Here is a 13,287-nt window from a genome sequence, read left to right as displayed (position 1 = left end):
GAAGGGTTCCTTTCCTCTGTGGGATACCCCTTGTATCCTTACCAATGGTTTCTATCCATTTCTTTGGGAGAAGTCTCCGTACTGCTGATTGGTTTATCATTCAACATACATTTGACTTGCTTCTATATTTCAGACACGGTTCTTGGCATAGTAGATATAATCAATACTGAATAAGACAAAAGCTTTCATGGCGCTTATGTTCTATGAGATGAAACATGCAGACAAACAAACTAATAGGAATTTATATTAACATGGCAAGTAATTATTAAAATAAATGTAAATCACCAATAAAGAGCTAGTCAGTGGCAGCAACTGCTGCCTTAGATAGGAGACACAGAAAGACCTGTCTGAGGAAACATCATTTGCACAGAGAGCTGAAGTAACCAAGGTTGCCAAACCCATGTTTGGGAGAAGAATGCTCTGGGAAGAAGGGACAGCAAGAATGGAAACCATGAGCCAGATGCGTGCTGGGCACACTTGAGGAAAAGCAAGGAAGCCAATGTGACTGGAACAGAATGAGCAAGATGGCGGTGTGCAGGAAATGATGTCTAAGGGGTAGGCCTGACTTGGAAGCTCTGTGTACTTTGTTCAAAGCATGATGCAAAGGGAATATGGGGTTTTGAGAAGAAAGTTATGTGATCTGTATGCCTTTAAAGATGATCATTTTGGCTGCTGCAGGAAAATAATGGACAAATTAAAAGGCTTTAGCAGTAGTCCAAAAGAGAAATGATATGGCTTCACCTGGATGAGAAGTGACCAGATTCAAGATACAGCCAACAGGATTTTCTGAAGTGAGACAGAAAAAGAGGGGACTTGATGATTTCAGGGCTTTTTAATTAAGCAACTGGATGAATGGTGGAAGCATAGAATGTGGTGGAGAGGAACAGGTTTTCAAGGTGGGCAGAATCAAGAATTCAGTTTTAGATGGTAAAAGATTTGGAGTGGTTAGAGAGAACTAGGAGCCTGAGTTAGGTTATGGCAAGTATCTGGCCATAAAAGACTAAAAGTTCCTGTATGTGGAGTCACAAACAGGGAGGCAGGTCACGATGGGAATGGCCCCAGTGGCCTCTGAGAGGGAGGGAGAGAGTAATCTCTAATCAGAGCTTCTTCTGGTGACCAATCTTTTAAGTAGTTCATAAGAGTAAGAAGTGGTATTCAGGGAGAGCCTATGGTGGTCTTGGTGTGTCTCATTAGTAGCATTTAAAGCTCTAAAATCTCTCTTCAAAGCTAGGGGTAGGCAGTATAATAGATCTTCCCTAAATACTGCTGAAGACAGGTAGGGGCAAGCAATGTCCATGCCTATATCCATGAACCTACAATGGTCTTTTGCTACAGGGCTCACACACTGTGAGTCCTCTTCATATGTCAGACCTCTCCTCCTCCACTCTGTAATTTCTGCCTGAGGGATAGCCTGGGCAGGCTGTGGAGAACTGGAAGGTAACTTGTTAGGCCCTGTCTGCCTAAATACACACCACACCATAAGTCCCATTTTATCACAATCTCCTCCTGTTGGCACAGCACCCTCTCTGAGTCTGTTCTTCCTAGGGTTCCAGTTGCAGGGAAGTAGGTCCTTAGTCCCTTCTGTTCTCAGATTTCTATACATATTGGGAGATTTCACATGTGTGTGTATGCATGTTCAGTTGTATCTGCCTCTTTGTGACCCCATGAACTGCAACCCACCAGGTTCTTCTGTCCATGGAACTTTCCAGGCAAAAATACTAGAGTGGATTGCCATTTCCTTCTCCAGGGGATCTTCCCAACCCACAGATCGAACCCACATCTCTTGCATTTCCTGCACTGGTGGGCAGATTCTCTACTACTGCGCCACCTGGGAAGCCCCAATTTACATATACAATCATCAAATAGTAACAGGTTCCTCTCAGAGCTGCACATCTACATCTAACTTTTCTCTAATACTCATTTCCTGCCTTCTTTTTAGCACTATTACACCTATTTTTAGTATCTATAGATAAAAACTATTTTTTTCTGCAGAGAACTGTTTTCATCCCTTCTAAAACTTTACAGCCACAATAATTCACCAATCTTTGCTGCTCTTTCAAGTCAAAGACTTTTGGAATTCAAAACAAAACCATTTCTCTTAAGGTGCTGTGCTATGCTCAGTTGTGTCCAACTCTTTGTGACCCTATGGACTGGAGCCCACCAGGTTTCTCTGTCCATGGGATTCTCCAGGCAAGAATACTGGAATAGGTTGCCTTGTCCTACTTCAGGGGATCTTTCTGACCCAGGGATTGAAGCCAGGTCGCCTGCATTTGCAGGCGATTTCTTCATGTGTGAGTCACCAGGACCTAACTTCTGAAATCAAAAGACCTAACTCTTTAGACCCTCCCTATTTTGAAATTCAAAATAAAACATGGATTCTTCTGGGCTCATTCCTATCATCTCTCAGAAGTACAGAATGTCTAAGGCAATGGGTGGAGGTCAATGATGTAACAAAAATTCCCAGAAATTAAAATTTCACAGTATCATCTCACTATTGTATCATTTGTATCAAATGAAGCCTGGTTGAGGGTGGGAGGAGAGAGTCAGTTGTCTCAGATCTATGAGGTCACAGCTGAGGTCACAGAAGAGTTGAAAAGGGCTAGGTTGATAGGTGAGATGAAAGGAAGCCGTTGTGAGATGTGGCTCAAGGAGAAGAAATTCTAGGAGGTTAGGGGTGGGGAGAAGAGCTATTTGGGGTGCCCAGTTGGGTAAGTTTCTGGACATAATTTTCTTATTAGTTTCTGACTCAGTTTTGGAGATGGGAAGGATGGAAGGAGGGGTTCTGGGAAGCAACTTCTCAAAGGAGGATTTAACTCGGAGTCACTGATTTGACCTCTCAGCCCCAGGTGTTTTTGACAGTATCAGCTGTGGGGTTTCCCTCTTGCCTACAAAACACTTGAAGGCTGGAGCTGACAGACCTCCAGTGTGTGGTGCTACTCTTATCTGTCTGACCAGGATGGAGGATGGGATGAGAAATTGTCCATTCTTTAATTTATTATATACTACTTCCTAACCTTGTCTTAGAGCCACCGTTACCTCAAGCAGCCACTGGCCCACTCCCTGACCCAATCCCAGCCACCTATTATTTTTTCACTTAGTTTCTCTTTTCTCTACCCACCTTCTCACTGGAATTTCTTTACCTGGGGCAAACACTTCTTCCCTCACACCCTTATCTTTACACATATGTGTACACACATACATACAAACACACTGACCCATTCAAAATACAGGTGCTTCCTGAACTACTGAGACATCTGTCTTGGTAGTTCTCCAACAAGGAAGTCTCCTCTCATCATTTATCTGCCCTCTTCCCCATTCATTTACTCTTCTCCAGGACGTGGAGCTATCTCCATCTTCAGCTCCAGAGCATCTGGTTTCCGTTCAGACTAATGGCACAGCATGCCTTCCAAGATCAAGAACAAGAGGGAGGAAGGAACTCCAGGCAGCAGAAAAGGTAAATGGGGCTAATGACGACCTTCAAATGTCCTTAGATTGGATATTCTCTATGGGAGAAGAATCAAGGTCCCCTGTCTCCCACCCCTACAACGGCTGCACCTATTTCCTGGTTGGGTTGGAACTTTCATGTGTCCTTTCTCCTCTCCTTAATGGAAGGAACAAAAGCAAGTCATTCTCATTCTAATTAGAAGGTGGGCATCAATCTGAAATTCCTATAGGAGGAGTTAGTTGTGTATACAACCAAAGGGCATTTATTTATCCCAAGACCCATTTTCTCTAAGAAGTTCTTATGTCCTCTACAATGTAAATTAAGGCCAGATGCCCAAAACTTTGCTTTCCTTGTCCTAGGATGCAGAGAAGGGCCAGAATCTGCTGCTTTAGACTGAGTATGAGACTCAGGCAATATTATACATAAAATCTGAAACAAACAAACAAACAAAAAAAAAAACAAAAAAAAACTAGGTTTTCTGTGCACTTATAGGTCAAGAAAGATTCAGAAAGGAACTGGAGCCTTGGTTTGAGCTTTTGAAGTATGCAGAAGATGTTATATGAGTTTATAGGAAGCAGAAATGGACACAATATTGTAAAGAAGTTATACTCCAATTTAAAAAAAAACTACCTAATGTATGATTATATTTATAGGACATTCTGAAAGTGGTGCAACTACATGGAGAAGAAATAGATCAGTGCTTAGTTACCAAGGTCTGGGATTAATGGAAAGAGACTGATTCCAAAGAGATAAGAGAGAATTTGGGAGAGTGATGGGAGAGTTCTATACCTTTACTGTGGTGGTGATTACATGATGTTTGCATATATCAATGTGTAAAACTGTACACAATAAAGAATAATATTTACTGTATATAAACTATTCCTCATAAACCTGGCTTCATAAATTGTGATTCTAATTACTCAATGTCTTCAGCACCATTTTAGCCAACTTCCATGAAATGCATAGTACCACTATTTCCAAATGTATTGAGATGTTTCTCATCATCAAAACTTAAGAAATGCAGGAATCAAAAAATGACAGGATTTTGTGCAGTAAAGACATTAAAGACCAAAAAAAAAAAGAAATGAGTTTAAAGGAATTCAGGAAGAAAAAGAGTTAAAAATGTCTTCTAAGGATTCTAGGTAGCATATCTTATTAAGGTGCTCATAACAATTAACTGAGCCTCAAGTCTGAGAGCCACTGAGGAATTGCGAAGCCTGACACTTGGAGGAAGATAGAAACAAGTTCTAAGAATATGAGGAATAGTTATGTAGTTCTGCTACAGAACTACGAGGAGAAAATAGTTGGTAGATATGGAGTCACTGAGAGTTCTATTTGGGAAAGTGCACTGTTGTTCCTATTCAGTTGCTAAGTCGTATCCCACTATTTGCCAACCCACGAACTGTAGCACGCCAGGCTTCTCTGTCCCTCACTATCTCCGTGAGTTTCCTCAAACTCATGGATGCCTTTTAATCCTTTTTGTTGCCTAATTGCTCTGGTTAGGATTCCCAATATCCTGTTGAATAGGAAGGTGAGAGTGAGATTCCCTGTCTTTTCCTAACCTTATAGGAAAAGCTTTTAGCTTTTTACCATTAAATATGATGCTGGCTATAGGTTTGTCACATACAGCCTTTATTATAGTGAGGTGAATTTCTTCTGTAACTAGTTGTTGAGAGTTTTATCTTGAATGGATATTGAATTTTATCAAATTATTTTTCGGCATCTATTTAGAACACTTTATGGTTTTTATCCTTCATTCTGTTGATTTGGGGCTTCCCTTGTGGCTCAGCTGGTAAAGAATCTGTCTGCAATGTGGGAGACCTGGGTTCGATCCCTGGGTTGGGAAGATCCCCTGGAGAAGGGAATGGCTACCCACTCTCCATTCTGGTCTGGAGAATTTCATGGACTGTATAGTCCATGGGGTTGCAGAGAGTCAGACATGATAGTGACTTTCACATTCTGTTGATGTGTGGTGTATCACAGTTGATATCCATTTGCAGAATCATTCTTAGAGCCCAGGGGTACATCTCATCTGATCATAGTGTATGAGCCTTTTAATGCATTGCTGAATTCAGTTTGTTGGTTGAGGATTTTTGCATCTACATTCATCAGGAATATTGGTGTGTAGTTTCCTTCTTGTTGTATCCTTATCTGGATTTTGTATGAGAGAAATGTGGGCCTCATAGAGTGAGTCTGAGCATGTGCATGCCTTCCTCTTCAATTTTTTGGAAGAGTTAGAGGACTGGTGTTAACACTTCGTTTGGTAGAATTCACCCGTGAAGCCATCTGGTTCTCAGCTTCTCTTTGTAGGAAGAGTTTGATTATTAACTTCATCTTCTTACTCATTATTGGTCTGTTCAGATTTTTGTATTTCATCATGATTTGGTTTTAGTAGGTTGTATGCATGCGTACTGAGTTGCTTCAGTTGTGTCTGACTCTCTGTGACCCTATGGACGGTAGCCTGACAGGCTCCTCTGCCCATGGGATTCTCCAGGTAAGAACACTGGAGTGGGCTGCCATGCCCTTCTCCAGGGGAACTTCCTGATGCAGGAATTGAACCTGTGTCTCCTGCAGCTACTGAACTGCAGACAGATTCTTTACTGCTGAGCCACCAGAGAAGCCCGAGTAGGTTGTCTATTTCCAGGAATTTATACATTCCTTCTAAGATATCTAACTTTTTGGTGTATAGTTTTTCATGGTAGTCTCTTTGGTATTAGCTGTGATATCTTTTTATATCATCTTGATATATGTTTTTATATTTTATTTTATTTAAGTCTTTCTTTTTCTTCGACATATTTGTTGAGTGCTGTTTAATTCCCACATGTTGTTGAATTTTAAGAATTTCCTCTTGTTACTGATTTCCAGTTTAATATCATTGTGGTGGGAAAAAATACATGGTATGATATCAATATTAAGTTTGTTAAGCTTGCTTTGTGGCCCAGCAAATGACCTTGCCTTGAGAATGTTCTGTGTGTGCTTAAGAAGAATGTGTATTTTGTTATTGGATGCAGTGTTTTGTATAGACCCATTTTGTCTATAATGCCATATATTTGTTATTTCCTTCATAACTCTACCTGTGTGATCTCTTCATTATTAAAAATGGGGTACTGAAGTCTGCTCTTATTATTATTTTTGTCAGTTTTTCCCTTCAGTTCTGCTTACATATGCTATATATATTTAGGTGCTTCAAAATTGGATGTATATATATTTACAACTGTCATATCATCTTGATGAACTCTTTATTATATAATGACTTTGTCTCATATGACAAAGTGTACAGTTTCTGATTAAAAAAATCTGTTTCGTCTGATACAAACATGGCTAGTCCTGCTCTCATTTGTGTACCATTTGCCTGAAATATCTTTTCTCATCCTTTCACTTTCAGCTTATGTGCTTGTGTGATAACATATAGGTAGACTGTTTTGTTTTTTTTTCTCCATTTATTTTTATTAGTTGGAGGCTAATTACTTTACAACATTGCAGTGGTTTTTGTCATACATTGAAATGAATTAGCCATGGATTTACATGTATTCCCCATCCCGGTCCCCCCTCCCACCTCCCTCTCCACCCCATCCCTCTGGGTCTTCCCAGTGCACCAGGCCTGAGCACTTGTCTCATGCATCCAACCTGGGCTGGTGATCTGTTTCACCCTAGATATACATGTTTCGATGCTGTTCTCTTGAAACATCCCATCCTCGCCTTCTCCCACAGAGTCCACAACTCTGTTCTACACTTCTGAGTCTCTTTTTCTTTTTTTGCATATAGGGTTATCGTTACCATCTTTCTAAATTCCATATATATGTGTTAGTATACTGTAATGGTCTTTATCTTTCTGGCTTACTTCGCTCTGTATAATGGGCTCCAGTTTCACCCATCTCATTAGAACTGATTCAAATGAATTCTTTTTAATGGCTGAGTAATATTCCATGGTGTATATGTACCACAGCTTCCTCATCCATTCGTCTGCTTATGGGCATCTAGGTTGCTTCCATGTCCTGGCTATTATAAAAAGTGCTGCGATGAACACTGGGGTGCACATGTCTCTTTCACATCTGGTTTCCTCAGTGTGTATGCCTAGAAGTGGTATTGCTGGGTCATATGGCAGTTCTATTTCCAGCTTTTTAAGAAATCTCCACACTGTTCTCCATAGTGGCTGTACTAATTTGCATTCCCACCAACAGTGTAAGAGGGTTCCCTTTTCTCCACACCCTCTCCAGCATTTATTGCTTGTAGACTTTTGGATAGCAGCCATCCTGACTGGCATGTAATGGTACCTCATTGTGGTTTTGATTTGCATTTCTCTGATAATGAGTGATGATGAACATCTTTTCATGTTTTTTAGCCATCCGTATGTCTTCCTTGGAGAAATGTCTCTTTAGTTCTTTGGCCCATTTTTTGATTGGGTCATTTATTTTTCTGGAATTGAGCTGCAGGAGTTGCTTGTATATTTTTGAGATTAATCCTTTGTCTGTTGCTTCGTTTGCTATTATTTTCTCCCAGTCTGAGGCCTGTCTTTTCGCCTTGCTTATAGTTTCCTTTGTTGTGCAAAAGCGTTTAAGTTTCATTAGGTCCCATTTGTTTATTTTTGCTTTTGTTTCTAAAATTCTGGGATGTGGGTCATAGAGGATCCTGCTGTGATTTATGTCGGAGAGTGTTTTGCCTATGTTCTCCTCTAGGAGTTTTATAGTTTCTGGTCTTACATTTAGATCTTTAATCCATTTTGAGTTTATTTTTGTGTATGGTGTTAGAAAGTGTTCTAGTTTCATTCTTTTACAGGTGGTTGACCAGTTTTCCCAGCACCACTTGTTAAAGAGGTTGTCTTTTTTCCATTGTATATCCTTGCCTCCTTTGTCGAAGATAAGGTGACCAAAGGTTCGTGGATTTATCTCTGGGCTTTCTATTCTGTTCCATTGATCTATATTTCTGTCTTTGTGCCAGTACGATACTGTCTTGATGACTGTGGCTTTGTAGTAGAGTCTGAAGTCAGGCAGATTGATTCCTCCAGTTCCATTCTTCTTTCTCAAGGTTACTTTGGCTATTCGAGGTTTTTTGTATTTCCATACAAATTGTGAAATTATTTGTTCTAGTTCTGTGAAAAATACCGTTGGTAGTTTGATAGGGATTGCATTGAATCTATAGATTGCTTTGGGTAGTATAGCCATTTTGACAATATTGATTCTTCCAATCCATGAACACGGTATATTTCTCCATCTGTTTGTGTCCTCTTTGATTTCTTTCATCAGTGTTTTATAGTTTTCTATGTATAGGTCTTTTGTTTCTTTAGGTAGATATACTCCTAAGTATTTTATTCTTTTTGTTGCAATGGTGAATGGTATCATTTTCTTAATTTCTCTGTTTTCTCATTGTTAGTGTATAGGAATGCAAGAGATTTCTGTGTGTTAATTTTATATCCTGCAACTTTACTGTATTCGTTGATTAGCTCTAGTAATTTTCTGGTAGAGTCTTTAGGGTTTTCTATGTAGAGGATCATGTCATCTGCAAACAGAGAGAGTTTCACTTCTTCTTTTCCTATCTGGATTCCTTTTACTTCTTTTTCTGCCCTGATTGCTGTGGCCAACACTTCCAAAACTATGTTGAATAGTAGTGGTGAGAGTGGGCACCCTTGTCTTGTTCCTGATTTCAGGGGAAATGCTTTCAATTTTTCACCATTGAGGGTGATGCTTGCTGTGGGTTTGTCATATATAGCTTTTATTATGTTGAGGTATGTTCCTTCTATTCCTTCTTTCTGGAGAGTTTTAATCATAAATGGATATTGAATTTTGCCAAAGGCTTTTTCTGCATCTATTGAGATAATCATATGGTTTTTATCTTTCAATTTGTTAACGTGGTGTATTACATTGATTGATTTGCGGATATTAAAGAATCCTTGCATTCCTGGGATAAAGCCCACTTGGTCATGGTGTATGATTTTTTAAATATGTTGTTGTATTCTGTTTGCTAGAATTTTGTTAAGGATTTTTGCATCTATGGTCATCAGTGATATTGGCCTGTAGTTCTCTTTTTTTGTGGCATCTTTGTCTGGTTTTGGAATTAGGGTGATGGTGGCCTCATAGAATGAGTTTGGAAGTTTACCTTCTTCCGCAATTTTCTGGAAGAGTTTGAGTAAGATAGGTGTTAGCTCTTCCCTAAATTTTTGGTAGAATTCAGCTGTGAAGCCATCTGGTCCTGGGCTTTTGTTTGCTGGAAGATTTCTGATTACAGTTTCAATTTCCTTGCTTGTGATGGGTTTGTTAAGCTCTTCTATTTCTCCTGATTCAGTTTTGGAAAGTTATACTTCTCTAAGAACTTGTCCATTTCTTCCAAGTTGTCCATTTTATTGGCATAGAGCTGCTGGTAGTAGTCTCTTATGATCCTTTGTATTTCAGTGTTGTCTGTTGTGATCTCTCCATTTTTGTTTCTAATTTTGTTACTTTGGTTCTTCTCCCTTTGTTTCTTAATGAGTCTTGCTAATGGTTTGTCAATTTTGTTTATTTTTTCAAAAAACCAGCTTTTAGCTTTGTTGATTTTTGCTATGGTCTCTTTAGTTTCTTTTGCATTTATTTCTGCCCTAATTTTTAAGATTTCTTTCCTTCTACTAACCCTGGGGTTCTTCATGTCTTCCTCCTCTAGTTGCTTTAGGTGTAGAGTTAGGTTATTTATTTGACTTTTTTCTTGTTTCTTGAGGTAGGCCTGTAATGCTATGAATCTTCCCCTTAGCACTGCTTTTACAGTGTCCCATAGGTTTTGGGTTGTTGTGTTTTCATTTTCATTCATTTCTATGCATATTTTGATTTCTTCTATGATTTGTTGGTTATTCAGAAGCGTGTTGTTTAGCCTCCATATGTTTGAATTTTTAATAATTTTTTTCCTGTAATTGAGATCTAATCTTACTGCACTGTGGTCAGAAAAGATGACTGGAATGATTTCAATCTTTTTGAATTTACCAAGACTAGATTTATGGCCCAGGATGTGATCTATTCTGGAGAAGGTTCCGTGTGCACTTAAGAAAAAGGTGAAGTTGATTGTTTTGGGGTGAAACATCCTATAGATGTCAATTAGGTCTAGCTGGTCCATTGTGTCCTTTAAAGTTTGTGTTTCCTTGTTCATTTTCTCTTTAGTTGATCGATCCATAGTTGTGAGTGGGGTATTAAAGTCTCCTACTATTATTGTGTTACTATTAATTTCCTCTTTCATACTCGTTAGTGTTTGCCTTACATATTGCGGTGCTCCTATGTTGGGTGCATATATATTTATAATTGTTATATCTTCTTCTTGGATTGATCCTTTGATCATTATGTAGTGTCCATCTTTGTCTCTTTTCACAGCCTTTATTTGAAAGTCTATTTTATCTGATATGAGTATTGCGACTCCTGCTTTCTTTTGGTCTCCGTTTGCATGGAATATTTTTTTCCAGCCCTTCACTTTTAGTCTGTATGTGTCCCTTGCTTTGAGGTGGGTCTCTTGTAGACAGCATATACAGGGGTCTTGCTTTTGTATCCATTCAGCCAGCCTTTGTCTTTTGGTTGGGGCATTCAACCCATTTACATTTAAGGTAATTATTGATAGGTATGGTCCCATTGCCATTTATTTTGTTGTTTGGGGTTCACGTTTACACAACCTTTCTGTGTTTCCTGTCTAGAGAAGATCCTTTAGTATTTGTTGAAGAGCTGGTTTGGTGGTGCTGAATTCTCTCAGCTTTTGCTTGTCTGTAAAGCTTTTGAGTTCTCCTTCATATCTGAATGAGATCCTTGCTGGGTAGAGTAATCTAGGTTGTAGGTTATTCTCTTTCATTACTTTAAGTATGTCCTGCCATTCCCTTCTGGCCTGAAGGGTTTCTATTGATAGATCAGCTGTTATCCTTATGGAAATCCCTTTGTGTGTTATTTGTTGTTTCTCCCTTGCTGCTTTTAATATTTGTTCTTTGTGTTTGATCTTTGTTAATTTGATTAATATGTGTCTTGGGGTGTTTCGCCTTGGGTTTATCCTGTTTGGGACTCTCTGGGTTTCTTGGACTTGGGTGGCTATTTCCTTCCCCATTTTAGGGAAGTTTTCAGCTATTATCTCCTCGAGTATCTTCTCATGGCCTTTCTTTTTGTCTTCTTCTTCTGGGACTCCTATGATTCGAATGTTGGGGTGTTTCACATTGTCCCAGAGGTCCCTGAGGTTGTCCTCATTTCTTTTCTTTTTTCTTTTTTCCTCTCTGCTTCATTTATTTCCACCATTTTATCTTCTAACTCACTTATACTATCTTCTGTCTCTGTTATTCTACTCATGGTTCCCTCCAGAGTGTTTTTGATCTCATTTATTTCATTATTAATTTTTAATTGACTTTTATTTCTTCTAGGTCCTTGTTAAACCTTTCTTGCATCTTCTCAATCTTTGTCTCCAGGCTATTTATTTGTAACTCCATTTTGTTTTCAAGATTTTGGATCATTTTTATTATCATTATTCTAAATTCTTTTTCAGGTAGATTCCCTATTTCCTCCTCTTTTGTTTGACTTGGTGGGCTTTTTTCATGTTCCTTTAGCTGTTGGGTATATCTCTGCCTTTTCATCTTGTTTAGATTGCTGTGTCTGGAGTGGGCTTTCTATATTCTTGTGGTCTGTGTTTCCTTTTTATTGTGGAGGTTTCACCCAGTGGGTGGGGTTGGACGATTGGTTTGTCAAGGTTTCCTGGTTAGGGAAGCTTGTGTCAGCGTTCTGGTGTGTGGAATTGGATTTCTTCTCTCTGGAGTGCAATGGAGTGTCCAGTAATGTGTTTTGCGATGGGTCTTTGTGTTAGGTGTGACTTTGGAGAGCCTGTATGTTGACACTCAGGTCTATGTCCCTGCATTGCTAAAGAATTTGCGTGGTATGTCTTGTACTAGAGCTTATTGGCTCTTGGGTGGTGGTTGGTTTTAGTGTAGGTATGAAGGCTTTTGGATGGTCTCTTATTCCTTAATGTTCCGTGTAGTCAGGAGTTTTCTGGTTTTCTCAGGTTTTGGGCTTAAGTCTCCTGCCTCTGGATTTCAGTTTTATTCTTCCAATAGTCTCAAGACTTCTCCAACTATACAGCACTGATAATAAAACTTCTAGGTTAATGGTGAAAAGATTCTCCACTGTGAGAGACAACCAGAGAGATTCACAGAGTTACATGAAGAATAGGAGAGGGAGGAAGGAGATAGAGGTGAGCAAGAGGAGAAAAAGGGGACTCAAGAGGAGAGAGACAGATCTACACAGTTATCTGTTCCCAAAGTGTTCTCCATAGCCCAGACACCCACAAAGATTCACAGAATTGGATTGGGAAGAGAAGGGGAAAGGAGGAAATAGAGGTGTTCTGAGATAGAAAACAGAGAGTCAAAAGTGGGAGGGTAATCACCACACTCCTGAATAGAAATGGGAACTGAATATTGGATTCTTAAATGTCCAAAATTTATATCACATACTGAAAAACAAATATTAAAAATCTAGTGTAGAGGTTAGACTCCTTGAAATACAATATTTAAAAACAAAAACACAAAAAAAATTTAGAAATGTATATGAAGTTTGGTTTAAAAATAGGGTTTCTCTCTCTCTCTCTTTTTTTTGGCAAGGTTATAGTGAAATGAAAATGAAAATTAAGGAATAATAGAGGAGTATTAGAGGACTTTAAAAGGAAATAGAAGAGAAAAACAAGAAAAAGAAAAAAAATTTTTTCCCTAGTTAAAAAAATCGTAAAAATATATGAAAATGAAAGTTGAGGACTAATGGAGGAGTAATAGGGAATTTTAAAAGAAAATAAAAGAGAAAAAATAAAAAATTAAAAAAAGGAAAGAAAAAAAAATTTTTTTAATAAATTAAAAAAATATATATATATATATCTAG

General features: G+C 38.7%; 1 protein-coding gene across 1 annotated transcript in view; it reads left to right on the top strand.

The window, feature by feature from the left end:
* The first annotated feature begins 1,396 nt into the window (after positions 1-1,396).
* Positions 1,397-13,287, top strand: part of C24H12orf54 (chromosome 24 C12orf54 homolog) — a 31,436-nt gene continuing 19,545 nt past the window's right edge. The window contains 2 exon segments of the mRNA XM_070454501.1: positions 1,397-1,437; positions 3,335-3,454. Of these exon segments, the coding sequence (XP_070310602.1) occupies positions 3,390-3,454 (65 nt within the window). The 5' untranslated portion in view covers positions 1,397-1,437; positions 3,335-3,389.

The sequence above is a fragment of the Odocoileus virginianus genome, chromosome 24 (assembly GCF_023699985.2).
Source record: "Odocoileus virginianus isolate 20LAN1187 ecotype Illinois chromosome 24, Ovbor_1.2, whole genome shotgun sequence".
Classification (NCBI taxonomy): Eukaryota; Metazoa; Chordata; class Mammalia; order Artiodactyla; family Cervidae; genus Odocoileus; species Odocoileus virginianus.
The sequence above is the reverse complement of the archived record's forward strand: the minus strand, read 5'-3'. Positions and strand labels throughout refer to the sequence as shown.